The 18,292-nt window shown below is 36.9% G+C and overlaps 1 protein-coding gene across 17 annotated transcripts in view; it reads left to right on the forward strand.

Moving 5' to 3' along the window:
- Positions 1–18,292, forward strand: part of SOSTDC1 (sclerostin domain containing 1) — a 57,064-nt gene that overhangs the window by 25,975 nt on the left and 12,797 nt on the right. For 4 of the 17 annotated variants that reach the window (XM_077856672.1, XM_077856674.1, XM_077856670.1 and 1 more), the window contains exons 3-8: positions 753–2,993; positions 3,109–3,208; positions 3,582–3,692; positions 3,777–3,874; positions 6,232–6,302; positions 17,051–17,185. In XM_077856672.1, coding sequence (XP_077712798.1) covers positions 3,840–3,874; positions 6,232–6,302; positions 17,051–17,185 — 241 coding nt within the window. In that variant the 5' untranslated portion in view covers positions 753–2,993; positions 3,109–3,208; positions 3,582–3,692; positions 3,777–3,839. Of the gene's footprint in view, positions 1–752; positions 2,994–3,108; positions 3,209–3,581; positions 3,693–3,776; positions 3,875–6,231; positions 6,303–9,544; positions 10,053–10,089; positions 10,329–17,050; positions 17,186–18,292 lie in introns of those variants that run through there. The other 13 variants (XM_077856676.1, XM_077856677.1, XM_077856673.1 and 10 more) reach the window with 13 other exon arrangements.

Genomic DNA, 18,292 nt, shown 5'->3' on the forward strand with positions numbered 1-18,292 from the left:
CAGCTTTTCCATGCCACACTGGCTTTTAATGATCATTCTTTAACGGCGTGTTTAATTGAACTTTTATTGCATGGCAGCACTATGCTAAGAGCTCTACCTCAATTATCTTCATATAATCCTCCCAATAACCATTATTATTATGATTTTTCAGTTTACTGCAAGACAACTCTGAGCTGATGAAATAAGCCGATGTCTGAGTAGCTGTGATTTAAAAAAAAAAATTATATAATTTCTCTATCCCAAAATATCTCTACAAAGCAGAAAGGACAGTTACTTCATTTTCCTAAGTATGAGCCTTAAGTGTTTTTCAAAATTATCTCTACACAGGGTAGTCAGTTAATGAATATATTTTGGCAAGTGTGTTTTATACCCTTTCTGGTGAAAGCTAATGTGTCACCCCATCTGTGGAAGAGAGCCTTATGTGCTTGCAGTCTCAGGAGCCCCACTGGGCCAGGGCACCAGCTTGGTGCTCCTCCGTCCAACCCTGTCTGCATGGAGGTCATATTTCTCAGGAGCCGTTCCTGGTCAGTGACTGAGTTGACAGGGTCCATCCTGTACAGCTCCATCCTGCAGGGTGCAAGACCCCTCTGTAGGATGACTTTGTGAAACCCTGCCGAAATTTCCTACAGCTACACCAAAGCCCAAGCCTCTCCTTCCCATCATTTTTCTTCACCTGTCTCATTCATTTTAGGTGGGACAAGCATTTGGGACTAACTAGCATTTCCCTCCCCCTCTCCCTATTCACCTCACAGGTGTTGCTGCCTCACATATATCTGTTGCATGTTTAGTTCTGTCTTGGCATCTACTTCTTGGGAGCCATGGACTAGCTCACATGGTAGCACATGGAGCATCTGGGATGACTGCATGACAAGCAGATGTTATGAGCAAGTCTCAAAGGACCTGAGGAGGATTCAAAAGATAAGTAACCAGGTGGTATAATTTTGGCTAACCAAAACTGATGCTGTGCCTAGGAACAAATCAAAGATTATTTACGAGGTGGTTAAGAGGAGCTCTATTAGCAATGGAAATATTGATCTAAGATATGAAGATACATAAGGATGGGATATGTGGTGCTTTGTCTGGTAAGTGAGGTAGATTTACTTATCATCTAAAATAAAGAATACTCATGTAGCAGCTGCTTTGGTGCCCTGCTTCATCTTGCCCTCGGCCCATCTCTGATTTTAATTGTGGCAAGGGTGGACAGTTCTGGGCAAGCTCAACCTTGTGACGATAGCATCCCTCAAGCATGGTCCGGGAGATAGCACCTGGACTCAAGCAAGCATGCTCTGGGAGAAGAGTTGCCAGATTTTAAAAATGAAGAAGAAGGAGAGGTTTGCCTGGGTAAATTTGAATTTCAGAAAAAAATGAATAATTTTTAGTGTAAATATGTCTCAGGTAATACATATAATGAAAAAGTATTTACTATTTACCTGAAGTCCTAATTTAACTGGGCATCTTGTATTTTATTGGCACCCTTAGCCAAGAAGGTCTCCACTTTTCTGTCGTGGAGGTTTTTTTGAAGCCACAGGAGCTTTCTCATCCTCCACCTCAGCAGCCTAGGCTTGAAAATGTTTTAATGTCTGAGCACTACCCCTCAACTAATGGAGAATTGCAGCTAGGGGATCAACACTCAGCACATGTCCTTCTAACAGAGAAGGGAGCCTTCTGTCTGTTTCTGAGGTCCCTGCAATATCTAGTCTCTATGTTCTGTATCAGCAGTCTCAGGAACACAAGCCTGTACTGGCCTCTTCTCGTCTTCTCTCTCTTCCTGTGTTTCTTCTGCTTCCTGTGATTGCCCTTCAAATAAATCTAAGTCCTTGTCTTAGGATCCACATTTGGAAGAATCTAAATTAAGACAATGCAATTATGGATAAAGGCGAGTATATGCAATCTCTTCTCCCCAATGATTTCAAACACCCATAAATTTGAAAAATAAGTTTGCCGAAATAGATGGTTACCTAATTATATGAGGATGTAATTTTAGATTCTAGTAAATAAAAAATTAGGCAATTTACATTTCAAGAAGGGACATTTTCCTTTTTCGACTGTAAATAAACCACATATTAACTTACGGTCAAAAAATATTCTTATGAAAACATTAACCCACCAGTATGTAAAAAGTAAGCAACTAAAACTATAAGCAAATCTATTTTCTAGTATATGCATTTTATTTATTTATTTTTAAAGATTTTATTTATTTATTCATGAGAAACAGAGAGAGAGAGAGAGAGAGAGAGAGGGAGAAGCAGGCTCCAAGCAGGGAGCCTGACACGGGACTCGATCCCGGGTCTCCAGGATCAAGCCCTGGGCTGAAGGCGGCGCTAAACCGCTGAGCCACCCAGGCTGCCCTAGTATATGCATTTTAAAGGCAAGACCAGTTTTGTTTAAAGAAGTGATGGAATGCGTTTGTATGGGTATCTGTAGTGCGTCTGGGAAGTTTGTGATCATGAGCTCTCAAGTACTTCTGGTCATCAGTATAAATATTGTGATACTTTTGAAGAGTTACGTTCACTTTTGGCACTGTTTTGCATTTCATCACAATTTTCCAGTACCTTTAGACCGCACGAGGTTGTGCATAAAACAATCAATCATCCCCTTTAGGCTGTTTGGCAGAGACAGCCAATGACTTGTTCTGTCATGAACTGAATTCATATATATTCATGAGGCCCAGAGAAGCACTTCATTGTTTCAGATTGTTTTGTTATTTTAGAATAAATCATAAAGACACCATCCCACCCATAGCTGGTAAAGAAATATTTGTCCTATGATCCTCACCTTTGTGGTTTGTAGTGTTTTAACTTGCACAGTTTAGCCCACATTACATGTTTTTTTTTTTACAGTAAGTTGCATACCTTTTTAAAAAGCACCATGCCTGTGCTCCCTTGTATCAGCAAAAATGAGAAACATCTAAAGACTGAAATGACATGTGTCCTAAGAGTGATTTAATTTTCACGAACTGAGGGACTCACGGCAGAATGGTAAACTCCCTACAGGTAGATATTGTGTGAGCTTCCAAATTCCAACAATCACATCCTTTTTTGTCCTTCATTTATTTGTGCAGGACCTTCCAAGAATCGGTTGTGATTATGTAATTTTGTGTCTTGCCAGGATGTCTGCATGAACTTCAGTAAGAACCACAATAGCACTGGCAGCATTAAAACAATTGCTGAGAAAGCTATTTGAACACCTCTGATTAACAGGAGAAGAGGTGGGTAGTTATATTTAAAGCCCTCCAAAGCCTCACATTGTCTGTCTTTCCCAATCAGTTATCACATGCTGGTAAAAATCTTGTAAAATCAAGGGAAATAAAATCCAGAGACAGTGAATCCCAAAGACATAAAAGCCATTGAACACTCTTAATCACCACCAACGTGGTTCTCAGAAAAGACAGTTTATTGGATCGTCTCTTTGAATTATGAGTGCGGCAATAAGACTTGATTCAAACATTTACTGTCTTGGCTTCTAACAATGGCTATTTGTTTAGGTGGCACAGTGCCTATTTAAGACTTAGTCAAATTCTTGCCATGGGGATCAACAATGTTTAAAAGGACAAATGGTAATATAACTGTGGCTCCACACAGGGCTGGAATCTGACGACTTGGGTTGAAATCCTGGCCTGGATGGATTAGCTCGTGAAACTCAGACAACGTATTTGATTTTTAACCCTGGGTGTTCTCATCTCTATAACATAGGTAATAGTGCTTATCTTATTATGTGAATATGTGCTGGCCATAAAGTAAGAATCTGCATTTTGCTATTGTTTTTATTTTTACCAGTCGATGTGCTTAGCTGCAAAAAAACTGAACCCACTTTGGCTAGATTAAACAGAAGAAGAATTGATGAAAGGAGACCAGGCGGCTCAAACATTTTGGAGGTACAGAGAATCAGACTTGGAAGTGACATAAAAAAGACAATGTCTGAGTCATACTGTAGAGCTGCCAAGGGACACCACATATACGAGGGCTCACACAGGAGTTACATAAATTGTAGAGCACAGTGCAAATATGAGGCCACTTGTTCACAAAGTCGGAAAATTTCCATTATAGACACTAAAACAAAGAGCTCTCTCCCTTTTTTTTCCAGCTCTCTGACAACCCGTCATAGTGCTTTTTATTTGCTATTTCATCTTGTTCTGAGCAAAGAAAAGCTAAATTTAAAAAAATTTTAGTATGAATTTTATTCATCTTCATATTGTACCTTGTCAGTCTTAAATACGGATACATGAGCATTTACCTTATATGCAGAATGACCGAAAATACAATCCCTATATTATAACCTGTTCATGCTTATGTATTTTGTTCTTACCAGAGGAGTAAAAACACTGCCCCAAATTAACTCAACTTTCATTTCACTTCTTGATATGTGAGCATCCTACCAAAGCTCTCTACCCGTGACATACTGATGAGCAAGAAGAACTGATAAGGAAAGGAGACAGTGGATGCCCTATTGTCCCTTTTCTTCTGTATCAGCCTTCTCAATGTCAGAGTTGGTGACAGCAGAGGAATAACATGAGTGAGAAAAGCTATGAGAAGGTTCCTTGGTTGTTTGTGTTTCTTGGAATGACATTACCTTTTTTTTCTGCTTTGGAAGCAAGATCTCATTCAAATGGGGAAAGTGTGGCCTCTCAGGGCTGTCAGCACTTCCCAGTCTCACACCTATCACTCTGTAGTAGATGTGAACACATTTACTTTGTCCTTGCTTTGAACCTTGCCGGACTTCTACACATCATGGGTCTATGGAATGCTGTGCTTACTGGGCCAATAAATGCAATATGCAGATGGGCGGGAAGGAATTGGGGCAGCCGTGCATATTGTGCAAATTATTACATGTAGCATAATCTGGTTGGAGTATTCCTTGTAAGATTTTATTTTTAACCCAGAAAGGCATATGCTTTACTGTCTGAATGTTCTTTTCCAAGAAAGTAAATGCTAGTGTTAGGAAATGCATCTGCTTAAAGAAACTCCCGTCAGGCTGCATGAGACAAAGCAGAAGAAACGTGTGTATGAATTCATCATTGTTCTGTTAGGTGCAAAGAGCCTCTGTCATCTGACAGAGTGTGTTGCTTATGATCCAGAACTATTGGAAAAATTGGCAGGAGCTTACACTATCTTTGTTATCCCACAAAGTCAATTCCCATGGATTTTCTCTTGTGATCTATCACAAATATATACCCACAATATATGCTGATGAGCTGAACTCATATAAAAAAATGCTTCCCCTCTAATAACTGGGCTTGAATGTATAAAGTCATCATCATGATAACTGTCCTGAGTTCTTGAAATTCATTTTCAAACTCATTTTTCGTTCTATTTTAGTCTCATATTATTCTTTCAAGTGGATTTTGTTCTTTAACTTTTAAGGCACATTAATTTTAGTGTGTAACATTTCGCTCTATGTGATGCATTATTCAAATAAACTATGTGAAGAATTTCTTGGCTATAAAATTCTTGGAATATTCATCTTCCTTTCTGTTTTATTTCACTATTGTAAAGACCTTACAATCTGCATGCTCTAACAAAATGTTAAGTCAGAAATACACAATCCTTTTTTTCATAATTGAAATACTGTAGATAAACTGGCTTCTATTTCTTTACTAATATTTATCAATTTAGATGATTTGGATGAAATTATATAATACAGATATATATACACACACACATACACACACACGGCACACTTTGTTTCTGGTGTGTTTTTAGAACTGACATAGGAACTTAATGCTTGATAAATATTTGCTAGGACAGATGCCTCTGTGAGTAACTTATGAGCCTTCTAATGAAGATATTAATCCACCTCATAATAGATAATGTCTTAGGTAAAGAATTTCACAAAACTAGATTTCTCATTTTGGGTTACTAGCATTTTAAATTACATTTTAAGACATTTTTAAAAAAGAGATTAGATCAAGAATTTAAAGAAAAAAAGTAAGAGACTTCTCTGGAAAAGTGGTCACATGGGTGTTTTTCTAAACTGAATCATTAAGTTATTGAGCACAGCCTTAACAGTCTACTAGTTCTACCCTTAATCCTCAGGGGAAACAAAAATTAGCTGGGCCATCATGATGGCCCATATTAAATTTTCCAGACACTTGAAGCTAGGTGTGGCCATGTGACTGGATTTTAAGACCAATGAGATATAAGCAGAGGGGATGTAGGCTATTCAGATTATGTTATTGAGGGTAGAAGAATAAAAATCAATCTTATGCAAATGCCTGTGATTTTGGATCTACAGTACACACAGCCACATTTTTGTTTGGAATGATGCAATACCCAAGAAAGAATGTTTTGGGGGACAAAAATACGGTAAGAACTCATTAATTTTCCTGTGAACCAAATTGACATAAGATAGGAATAGTTGACCTATACATATAATACATATATGTGTGTATGTATCTGTTAGTTATAATAATTAAAGGTTTATCTTCAAAATAATTTTCCTCAATTCTCTGCTGGGTTTTGGAGCTCCAGTTTTTATCAAACACTTGCCTAGGCTGTAAGATGGTTCTGAAGAGCTTAGAATATAAAGTTGATTTCCTATGTGACACAGAAAGACCTAAAGACATTGCTAAGAAAAGCAAGTTATGAAATAAGGTATCAAGTATAAATTCAGTTGAATAACAAGTATAAAAAATACATTTGTATATAGGTTGGTATGCATATATGCAAATTAACACACGCATGTGTGTATGTGTGACCATGTTAATGTATAAATAGAAAATGTTTTTAAGGATATATGGAAAATTGTTCATAGTAGTGACCTCAGAGAGGGCAAGCATTTGGAAGGGAGGACGGTGAAGGTGAAATTTAATTTTTCAGTCCAAATGCTTCTTTTTGTTTAAATGTTTTATAAAGAATATGCATTCAGAAATTACTCATGGAGTTTATATATATGTGTGTATAGTGAAATTGAAATATACATATTATCAAAATTAAATATATATTATGTATACTTATTAAATACTTATATATTTATATGTGACAAAAGTAAAGGCAAACTCGGGAAGGCTTCATTTAGTTATGTTGTCTGGGAAATGAGACTTCAGATTTTTTTACTTTATGGTAGAATCATCCCTGGTTTTATTCCTGGTTCAATAGCTTGCTGGCAACAGCTAATGGGTGAATAACATGCATTATTTGAGAAGCATAGGTTACAACATAGCCTTATAGGGTGGCTGTTAGAATTGTACATAATATCACCAGATCATTCATGCCCCATTGCCTGATACATTAGAGGCACTCAATGGATGCTATTATTATTTTTTTAAAAGATTTTATGTATTTATTCATGAAAGACACACACAGAGAGAGAGAGAGAGAGAGAGAGAGGCAGAGACACAGGCTAAGGGAGAAGGAGGCTCCCTGCAAGGATCCGGATGTGGGACTCGATCCCAGATCCCAGGATCACGCCCTGGGCCAAAGGCAGATGCTCAACTGCTGAGCCACCCAGGCATCCCACATGCTACTATTATTGAGATTATTCTTAAATGTGGAAAACTGGAATGAAGTCTTTTTGATATGACATAGTTATAATTTCATTAAGCCAGGTAAAAGTTAATGATAAAAAAAGAGGAAGCTTGACAGGAAAAATGTAGGCAATGTTTTATTTATTTATTTATTTACTTACTTACTTATTTATTTTAAAGATTTTATTTATTTATTCATGACAGACACAGAGAGAGAGAGAGAGAGAGGCAGAGACACAGGCAGAGGGAGAAGCAGGCTCCATGCAGGGAGCCTGATGCAGGACTCAATCCCGGGTCTCCAGGATCATACCCCGGGGACTAAGGCGGCGCCAAACAGCCGGGCCATAGAGGCTGCCCTAGGCAATGTTTTAAATGAGTATACTTTGCAAGTGAATTCAGTAAAGTTACAATTGAAGATATATTATAACATATATAATGTTATTTATAAATTAATTTATAATGTTATGGATCACAGAGAAAATAAAATGAAGTTCTATTTATAATAAAGAAATCAATAATAGCAATAAACACAAGAGAACCAGGAAAGACTTTAAAAAGAAATCTGTCAACCCTATATAAAGATCAAATAAAAAGTAATGTTTAATTTTCTTAGGTTGTATATATGGGATATATATAATTTAAGTAATTCATAAATTATATAAAATTCATAAAAATCTGATCTAGTATAATGTTATCAGTCATAATTTAAAAACGAGTGTCATAAAAATATTTGTCAATTGTATCATTTGTGTGTGTGTAAACTCTCACCAGATCCTTAGCCATGGCTATTTGTAAGTCTTTGGCCATTTACAACTATTGTTTTATTCTGATGCTTTTGCAAACGTGCTCCTGATAAAATGCTTCATCTTTGAAGAGATTCATGGGAAGAGCCTGACAAATACTATAAAATACAGGATTCTGATAACTTTAAGATCGTAACCCTGAATTGGGTAAGAATTTCTAAAACTCCAATGGAAAACTGATGCATAAAGTTGTTAACTCAAGATGAAGCAAAACAAGAATTAACTGCATAAGATAAATGAACTGATGAAAATGTTACAATTTTTATGACTTCCTTGAAAACATTACTGGTTCTTAAATGTTTTCTTTCCAGATTTAAAGTACTGCTTTTTTCTATTCTTTTTTAAGCTATCTGTAACTTACTCTAATTTGGTAAAGTATCTTTGCAACAAAAGTTAAAGTATTTACCTTTTTGCTACCTGGTCCTCCCAGAATTTAGAAGCTCTTATTGAATATTCCTATTTTTCATAACAATATATGTATTTGTATAAATTCGATAAGAATTTGTTTTCCTCGTAACAAGACGCAGTTGGACAAGTCCTTGGCTTGGCTTCCTAGCCTAAAGAGGCTTTTGAAAGTCCCACGTGAGATTCCTTATGAAAAGTTCCAGCAACACAGATTTAAAAGAACCTACAGGATCAATCACTATTCTTGTAGTATTTGTGTAAATACTCAGGCCAAGTTTATTGAAACTAGACTTAATTTGCAAACAAATCAGTGTTACTTTGGTTATCTTTGATAGAAATGGGGATGATTATAAAGATAAGAAAACTTATATTTCAGTAATACTACTTTGTGGATGTCATATTCTAGGGCTGTTGTCTTTGAGGTTGTGTTTTCTACCTGTAAACTGAAGTGAATCCTAAATTCTTCTGATTTCCTCCAATATTTGCCTAGAACTCTCCAAACTAACATTTACAGTTTTTTCTTACTTTTTTGACTTGGAGACACGATAAAACTAAAACTGTCATTTTCCTGAAGCCATGCAAAGGAAAGCTAGACAGCTTGATATAAAACTTGAGAGAGATTACCACAGCCACTTATGTGTGGACAGTCTTCATGCCTGTTGCTATATGGCCACTTAGTAAGATTGCCAGAGACATTTACACTACAAAGTAGGGAAATCTGTCTGATTATCATTGTCTGCCCTCATGCCTTCTGAAGATGCTTTGAAATTTTCTGACATCTAGAAGTTTTCTCAACTGGCTGCTGTCCAAGCTCAGAAACTGAACTTACAATTTGTTCAAACTATTAACTTTTGTTTTTCTTTTGTTTCCACAGAAATGAGTCTCGTTAAAGTACTTGATTGCTCACATCCTATAGAGACCTAGTCTAGGTGGAAGCTTATCTGCAACACCACCCCTTGAAATAAAATATCCTCATATTCGTTCTGTCCTAAGTAATCATGGAGATATATGATTGCTAATAACTAATATTGTGCCAATGTAAATAACCTTTAAAAATTATAATTCATTTGAGTTATTTAATTGTTTCAATCCTGGCTCCTGGGAACCTCTGCTCTTTTTCAATCTTTGGCTGTTGTTCTTATAGTCATCATATTAACCTCTCTGGTGTGTTGTATGCTCTAGAGGGCTTTCAATGCCTTTCAGCGGCCACTCACACTCTAAATGGTACCCATCAGGATTGAACAACTGGATGAAATCAACAATTACCACATAAATGATGAAGATGGTGACTACATGGCCCTCCAGCCTGATGACTCAACTAATGGCAACAGCAAATATGTGACTCTGCAGCCTGGTTACATCAATGATGCTAACCGAGAATAACGATTTTTTTTTTTTTTTTTTTTTTTTTTTGAGAATAACGATTAATGCTATTCTGGTTGGTCATATTCTCTGCCTGCCAAAAGAGGAGAATTGTTAAAATAAAAACAAACAGAGACCAACCTTGAAAATTCCATGAGCAGACAAAACCAGTTTAGTCTCACAAACAAAGCTTAATTTAGCATATTTTGCAAGACTGTCTTGACCTGGGCTATTTCTTGCTTATGCCTCTGGAAATCAAAAGCAAAACTTAAACTGCTTCTCAAGGCTGATATGAGGTAAGCCCTGACCAATTCCCTATCGTTTAAGGAAATTCTAATTATTATAACCAATCACCATGAAGAATAAAGTCACTGTTTTCTCATTTATATATAAGCTGCTTTATAATAAAATAACCCCAAACCTCATTCCACATTTTTGTTTTCGTGCTCCTCCTTTGCAAACTGCCCTTTTGATGTGTGCACAATAAAATTTCACTAATTATGATTTCAGTGCTTCATTGGTTTCACTTTGGCTATTTCTGAACTTTTGACAATTAGCACTTCTCCCTAACCAGAGAATGGAAGGTTGCCTTTGGGAGGATGAGACCCCAGAGGAGCTACCAGCTGGAAGGTGTCTATGCAGTCCTCACAGATGGGCAACAAGCTTGCCCTTGAAAGAGCATTCAGGGGGTGCTTCTCCATGTCTGCCACATTTTGAGGGGAACTTGACAAAGTAATTTTAAAGCTCAACTGAAAGAATAAGCAAACAAGAAGAGCTAATAAATTTTGGGAAAAGGAGAATAACAAGAAGGGATTTGCTCTGTCAGTTATGAAAACATATTTTAAAAGCCTTAATAATCCCTGGTAGTAATCTCAGGAGTAGACTGAATGGCCAGTGACACAGATTTGAAGGCCAAAACAACCTCCAGCTCACCTAAATATTTAGTGCACAATTGTGCGGCAGCAGTTTGTTTTTTGTTTGTGTGTTTGAAGTACTCAGAAGATTAAGGCAATGATGTAATTTGTGAATATTAGGGTACTGTCCATTTCCTATAGCCCCCCTCTGTGTGACAATGGCCTTGCTGATAATCAGGTTTCTGGGGGGAAAAAAAGGAAAGAGAGAAAGAAAGAAAGAAAGAAAGAAAGAAAGAAAGAAAGAAAGAAAGAAAGAAAGAAGAAAGAAAGAAAGAGAAAGAAAGAAAGAAAGAAAGAAAGAAGAAAAAGAAAGAAAGAAAGAAAGAAAGAAAGAAAGAAAGAAAGAAAGAAAGAAGGAAGGAAGGAAGGAAGGAAGGAAGGAAGGAAGGAAGGAAGGAAAGAAAGAAAGAAAGAAAGAAAGAAAGAAAGAAAGAAAGAAAGAAAAAGAAAGAAAGAAAAAAAAAGAAAGAAGAAAGAAAGAAAGAAAGAAAGAAAGAAAGAAAGAAAGAAAGAAAAAAGAAGGAAGGAAAGAAAGAAAGAAAGAAAGAAAGAAAGAAAGAAAGAAAGAAAGAAAGAAAGAAAGAAAGAAAAAGAAAACCTGGATAATTTCATGCTTTTAAAAATGTCCATAAATGGAAGCAATTAGTTTGTTGATGTAAGATCTTCTGGGATGAGGATATAAACCCCAAATATTTAAGACTCATAGCAAAGCTGGAGGTCAGCTGTTTGCTCTGCTCTGACAAGCCTCTGTGTGGCGGGTCACCAGCAGCTGTGAGTCCAATGTGGAAACCAGGAAAAAACACCTAGGTATAGTGCATCTGCTCCTATTTTGTGGATCTTTGCATCTATGTATATTTGGCTAATTAAGTCATAATTATAGTATGTGTGAAGAAGAGTAGGAATACAAGGCTTAGTCTCTTCTTGTTAATCTGTAATTCTCCTGAAACTCTGAAATGTTAAGGGACAGAACCAGTGGGAAAGGTTTAGATGTTCAGTAGACTTTATTTAAAAATTATTGTTTTTTTGAGAGGTACCTGGGTGACTCAGTCAGTTGGGCATCCAACTCTTGGTTTCAGCTCAGGTCATAATCTCAGGGTCCTAGGACTGAACCCTGATTCAGGCTCCATACTGGTGGGGAGTCTGCTTGAGATTCTCTCTCTCCATCTCCTTCTGCCCCTCCCCTTTCCTGCATACACTCTCTCTCTGAAGTAAATAAATCTTTAAAAAAATTTTTTTGAGGGGAGAAACAACAAAAAAAATTGCTACGTGCACTCTATCTCAAATAAACTTTATATTGATAAAGTCTGTGAATCACAGAGAAATAAAATATACATAGATGTTTATCTGACCCTGGTGCTAGGGGAAGCCTTTATAAGCTTGAAGATCTAAAATAAATGAATTATATATGTGATCAAACATACCTAAGCCCACATACAGACATGGATTAAATCTTATATGTATAAGTCATATACAATTTAGCCTCTAAGCAGAGTCTAAGACAAAGATCCATGTGTGGGCAGTTTATTTGGAAATGTGACCCCAGATGGCAGAAGAAGGAATATAGGTCAGTAGAAAAGTCAATTCAAGGATACCTAATCCAGTTAGCTACCCTCTGTGTATTGGATTACTCTGTTCCCAGAGATGTTCTGAGAAGACCCCAAATATCCACTTGAAGGTAAGAGGAAAAAGTTCCACTGCCACCAGACCTCCTTTGTCAAAGGTGGCAGTAACCAGAGAGTATTGATTCCTCACATTCCATGTTGCAGAAATGAGTACCATTGTGTTCCCCAGGGTTAGGCTACTATGAGGTCAGAGAGAGCCCAAAGCAGGAAGTAAGAGGTTTGAGACAAGGGTTTCAGGTGAACGTTCTCAGGCTGCATCCAAGGGAGGCTGAGTGTAGCCAGCAGGACACTGGCCTCCACAAAAGAAGCTGGAATAGGAGATGAGGCTGGAGACGGAGGTGGCGCACAGAAGTGTGCAATATAAGGAATGAGGAAAGCCATCAGCTATCATTAAATGGCAAGCCAGATTGAAAAAATACTTTCTATTCCTGATGAAGCATGAATAACTTCCTAATCTCTTAAAATACGTAGAAAGAATAAAGTAGGTACAATGTAAAGATGAAGTGGCAAGTTATAAAGGAAGGAAAAATCTGATGCCAAATAAGCAAAATGGCCTCATGCATGAACAATTTTAGAGATGAAATTGTAATATTTAAGATATACGAGGGATCCCTGGGTGGCGCAGCGGTTTGGCGCCTGCCTTTGGCCCAGGGCGCGATCCCGGAGATCCGGGATCGAGTCCCACGTCAGGCTCCCGGTGCGTGGAGCCTGCTTCTCCCTCTGCCTATGTCTCTGCCTCTCTCTCTCTCACTGTGTGCCTATCATGAATAAAAAAAAAAAAAAAAAAAAAAAAATTTATAAAAAAAAAAAAAAAAAGATATACGATTTTCACCTATTGGCAATTATTCTTCATTCTTCTCAGTTTTAAGGTGTATTGGAAGAAATGGGCACTTTCATATACGGCTGATAATTCTCCAATAGAATATTTTTGAAGAGCGACTTGGCATTATTCACAAATGTGCTAAAATGAGCACATACAGCGGTAATCAAGGAATCATTTTTTTATTATACTTTCAGAACTTAAGCTAAATAAACATATGGATTAATTTGCAGAATAATAAAAAATGGCAAATTAATAAATGAAAAAAGAACCAAACGTAATAATGAGCAAATAAATGAAAACATGCAATATTTCTTTCCCATTAAATTTAAAAATATTATTTATCAATTAAATTGCTGGGATTTTAAAAACTGGCAATGCTAAGTGCTTATAAAGATAAGGTGACTTATCCGCACTGCAGATAAGTTTGTATGTGAAGCTCTGGAAACAATTGGGCATTAGGTACCAAACATCATGGACTCCATTTTAAGGAAATGGTGAGAAATACAAATATTTATGCACAAAAATGTTTGCTTCAGTTTATTTAAATTATCAAATAATCAGAGACGACTAAAAGTGTCTGTTTGAAATACAATTACACACATGAATGTGAAGGATGAAACACTAGAGTTTTCAAGTTAGCAGAAGCATTGTAAGATTTCCCATCATCACTGCTGTAAATTAACATTGGTTGAAAATTTTAGCCCAGAAGAATAAATACCGAAGAAATATAAAATATCGAAAAGACAGGAACAGAGTTATCATGATTGTCAGATGACGTGATCACCGGGGAAATACTGAGAGAGTCTACTAAAGAAGTGTTAAACAGTAAGAGTCCTATGGTCAGTTACAGATCAATGATCAAATTCTGTAGCTTTTCAGTGAACATTTAGAATATATGATGTAAAAAAACTTTCATTTCAACAGCATTCCAAAACATAAGATAGGATTATCACTAAATTTACAAAGCAGATTTAAAAAACCCACAAAATCTGACAAGAGGACAGAAATAAACAGAATATATGGGCAAAAACTTAAAATATGAAGGAGGTAGGAGGAAAGTTTGGGAGGTGATAAGTTTTTGGCCTTGATTGTGGTGCTGGTTTCATGGGTGTGTATTTCAAATTGTCAAGTTGTATATGTTACCTCTGTATATCTTCTTTTTTTTTAATGTCAATCATACCTCAATAAAGTGGTTTTTGTTTTAAAGAAAATAATTTGTGTCTTTTTGAAGAAAAAGAACACTGTTGAAATATCTGGACTCTACCCTCCCTTCCCCTCTTCATCCGCAAGAGGAGAGAGATGATTAACGCAGCAAGTGTTTCTTCCAAATCACCTCCACTGCCCTCTCCCCATCTTGTTCTCCTTTTCTCTCTCCAGTTCTCTGCTCCCCTTATTTTCCCCCTTTACCTGTCCTTTTCCGTTTTTCCTCTTTAGTTTTTCCTTCTTTATGATAGTCCTGAGGTTCAACCCTCAGCTTTTCTCCAGCCCTGTTTCCAAGCCCAGCTTCTCCCCTCCATCCTCCAGTTGATTTGAGATATGCTTACCCTATGCTCAATATTTCTGAATTTAAATTTCTTCTACAATCCCTCAGAGTTATCTGAAACCCCAAGCCAGTCGTGTCACTTCTTTGATCACAGTTCTTCTAGGAGTCCACACTGACTTTAGGATAATATTCAAACCCCCTAGGCTGACAAAATATGGTTATTCATACTCTTGCAATGCTTCTTGCTCCTGCCTCTTTTCTAACTACTCCATGGGAGGCATTTCAAGGCAAGCAAGACAGGTTTCGTTTCTAAAATGTGCTGTACTTTCTTGCCTTGCCAGACCTTCATGGACATACTCTTTCTTCTGCCTACAGAACTGCAATTCACTTGCTTTTTAACTTGCCTGCTTTCTATCCTCCATGCTTTGCTCAGAATTCACCTCCACTGGGAATCTTCCTGGTCCTCACCAGCGGCTTTGAGGTCTACTTCTAATTCTTTGATTCTCTCCTCCCCTGACTTAGCTCGGTATTGTAATTATCTGTTTGTCTTTATCTTGTGCAGTGACTTTAGGGGAGGTAGCTTAGTTCTATCACTGCGGGGCAAGCCACAATATCTCGTACATAATAAGCACTCAGTATGTGTTAGCTACAGTGGTAAATGAAGGGGAACAAAGAAAGCATATCATAAATCCCACAGGGGGAAAAAAACTCATCCCTTTGGCGTTGATAAGGAAAAATCAGTTTTTGGGTCGAACACGGGGAGGTTGGGCAATGAAGATGAGGATTTAAGATGTGAATTCTTGAAAGGCTGTAGGCCTTGTTTTGAATCATGTGATAATTTCACTGGATCAAAGAGTGGTTTGGCAAGCAGTTGTTAAGGAACACTGAAACTGTGCCAACATTTCTGAGCTGATCTACTCCAGAGTGAATAAATTTTAAGGAACTGTAATTATCATGTGCATTAGCCACCTTTATAATTGGAAAGGTAAAATAGCACAGAAACAGTCCTGTAAATGACAACATTTATGTGCTTAAGGGTTGTCTTTAAAGGCTCAATCTTATGAAGATTTGATCTGCAGGGATGCAAGCCTTTCAAGTGTCTCAGCCTCCAACTTGCATGGTATTCGGAGACAGTCACCCTAGGGCGTGGCTGTGCACAGTTGTATTTTGTTTTGCTCAACTTGAGGCTAGCCAGATTCCTGGGGACTACCAAGTATGGCAACAAAACCAGCAGAACATTTAGATGGTCACTAAACAGCTCACAGTGTCCTGGCAGGAGTGGACTTTCCCCAATCTGTTTTAAGTTCTTCTTTGGCTTTTTGTCAGAGGAGCCTTGTCTTTCCAAGCACCGTCAGGCCAACAGCCCCCAACTGCTATATAAACAGGCTGTAGAATTAGGCCTGAAGGCAATCTAAACTGTTAGTTGACATAATAAAATTCTAAGCCATAAGACATTTTAAGGATCCTCTCTGTCTTTCCTTGTTGAAAGCAATTTTAATCAATGCTTCTTAATCAGAGAATAATGGTTAAATTGTTTCCATGAGATTTTTAATTGACTTAATCTTTTGCCAACCTTAAACCAGGCTAAAGCCTTCAATGAAGATGGCAAAAGTACCAATTAAAGGTAAAAGCAATGGCAAACAAAAAATTAATGGTCATAATGCAGGCATGGCTTTTCCATAAAGAAATTATTTTTTTCTCTTCAAAATAAACAATTAAATCTTTTCTTTTCATATTATACCTTCCAAACTATACTTGATGTCCGTGTGAAATCAAAGTGATATACTAAATCCTTAAAGTGGTAGAGGTATGGTTTATTTTTGTTGGTACTGTATTTTAAGAGACCAAATGGATATCACAAAATTCCACATGTAACTACATCAAGATAAAAAGACAGTATTTCAAATGGGAATTTTCTCTTTGATTGATGAAAAGGACAAAAGGTGTCTAGAATTAAAATGCAACTTGAAAAATATAAAAAAATATAAAATAATTTCATATTTTGGAAATTGCAAATGTTTATGAAGATGGTATGAATTTCAGTATAGAAGGTTCGATGTGTGAAAAATATACATTGGCAGATATATATATATATATATGTATGTTTCTTTATATTTTAAAATCTATTTAATTTAGAACTCTGGGCCTCATTTTCCTTTCTCTACTTCCCTTGCAGCTCATCAAGAGCTTTGCAGTTTTTCCTCCATAAGGCCAAGGCACTGGAGAGGTTCCTCTAGGCACTGGTCATTACCAGTCATTCCTCACTGGTTACTGCCGAGTTATCCATGTCCAGGCTACATGTTCCCATCAGGTCCGGAGGCTCTGGAATTACATATCCTACTGGAATCTCTAATGAAGCTTGTTATTGTGCTTTCTGAAGACTAACCACTTGTCTTGTACACTGTCAGAGAGTAGGGCTTGGCTTCTGGTCTTTCATGAAGCACACATACCCAACCCTACTCCCTCACCCTAAATCAATTCTATTCCCTCCTCAACTGCCTAGATGAAAGAAAAAGGGAAAATGGGGGCTAAATACTTGTTCAGAATAAATATCCTGCCACATATATAAAGGGGACCATCTAAAAACAACCTAAATATTTCATCAGTAGAGAATTAATAGTTTATGTCACATCCATATAGTTCATCCAATGCTAGGATTAAAAAGAATGGGGCAAATCTGTATGTTCCAATATAAGAAGATGTCCAAGATAGGTCATTAAATGTACAATGTAACTTGAGAAGTATATAGCACGATCCAGTCTTCATGACAAGTTATAAATGTATATGTATATATGTATACACATATATGTATACATATACATAAATGTGCTTGTAAATGCAGAAAATGTTGGAAAACATTACAAGAAACTTTTTTTTTTAGAAGTTTTTTTTTTTAATTTTTTATTTATTTATGATAGTCACAGAGAGAGAGAGAGAAAGGCAAAGACACAGGCAGAGGGAGGAGCAGGCCCCATGCACTGGGAGCCCAATATGGGATTCGATCCCGGGTCTCCAGGATCACGCCCTGAGCCAAAGGCAGGCGCCAAACCACTGTGCCACCCAGGGATCCCTACAAGAAACTTTTAACTGTGATTATTTCTGGACAGTGGGATTGGAGGAGAAATGGAAAGAGGTGGATTTTATTCTACTTAATGAACTACTGACATTTTTTACAAGCGTGTGGTTTTTTTCAGAATTTTATACCTCAGTTTTTAAAAAGGTAGAAATCTGATGATGTGACTCTTTTCCATAATACAATAATTTTTTTTATTTGTTCAATACATCTTTTAATAAACCTAAATATTATGAAGTAATTGGGTTAGCTTTTTTGTTAATGGCATGAGAACATTAAGAAGGATACTTATTCAGAAACTTTAAAGATGTAAAGCAGTATTCTCTTTCAAGTTTCATAAATTAA

The sequence above is a fragment of the Canis aureus genome, chromosome 18, assembly GCF_053574225.1.
Source record: "Canis aureus isolate CA01 chromosome 18, VMU_Caureus_v.1.0, whole genome shotgun sequence".
In the NCBI taxonomy this organism is placed as follows: domain Eukaryota; kingdom Metazoa; phylum Chordata; class Mammalia; order Carnivora; family Canidae; genus Canis; species Canis aureus.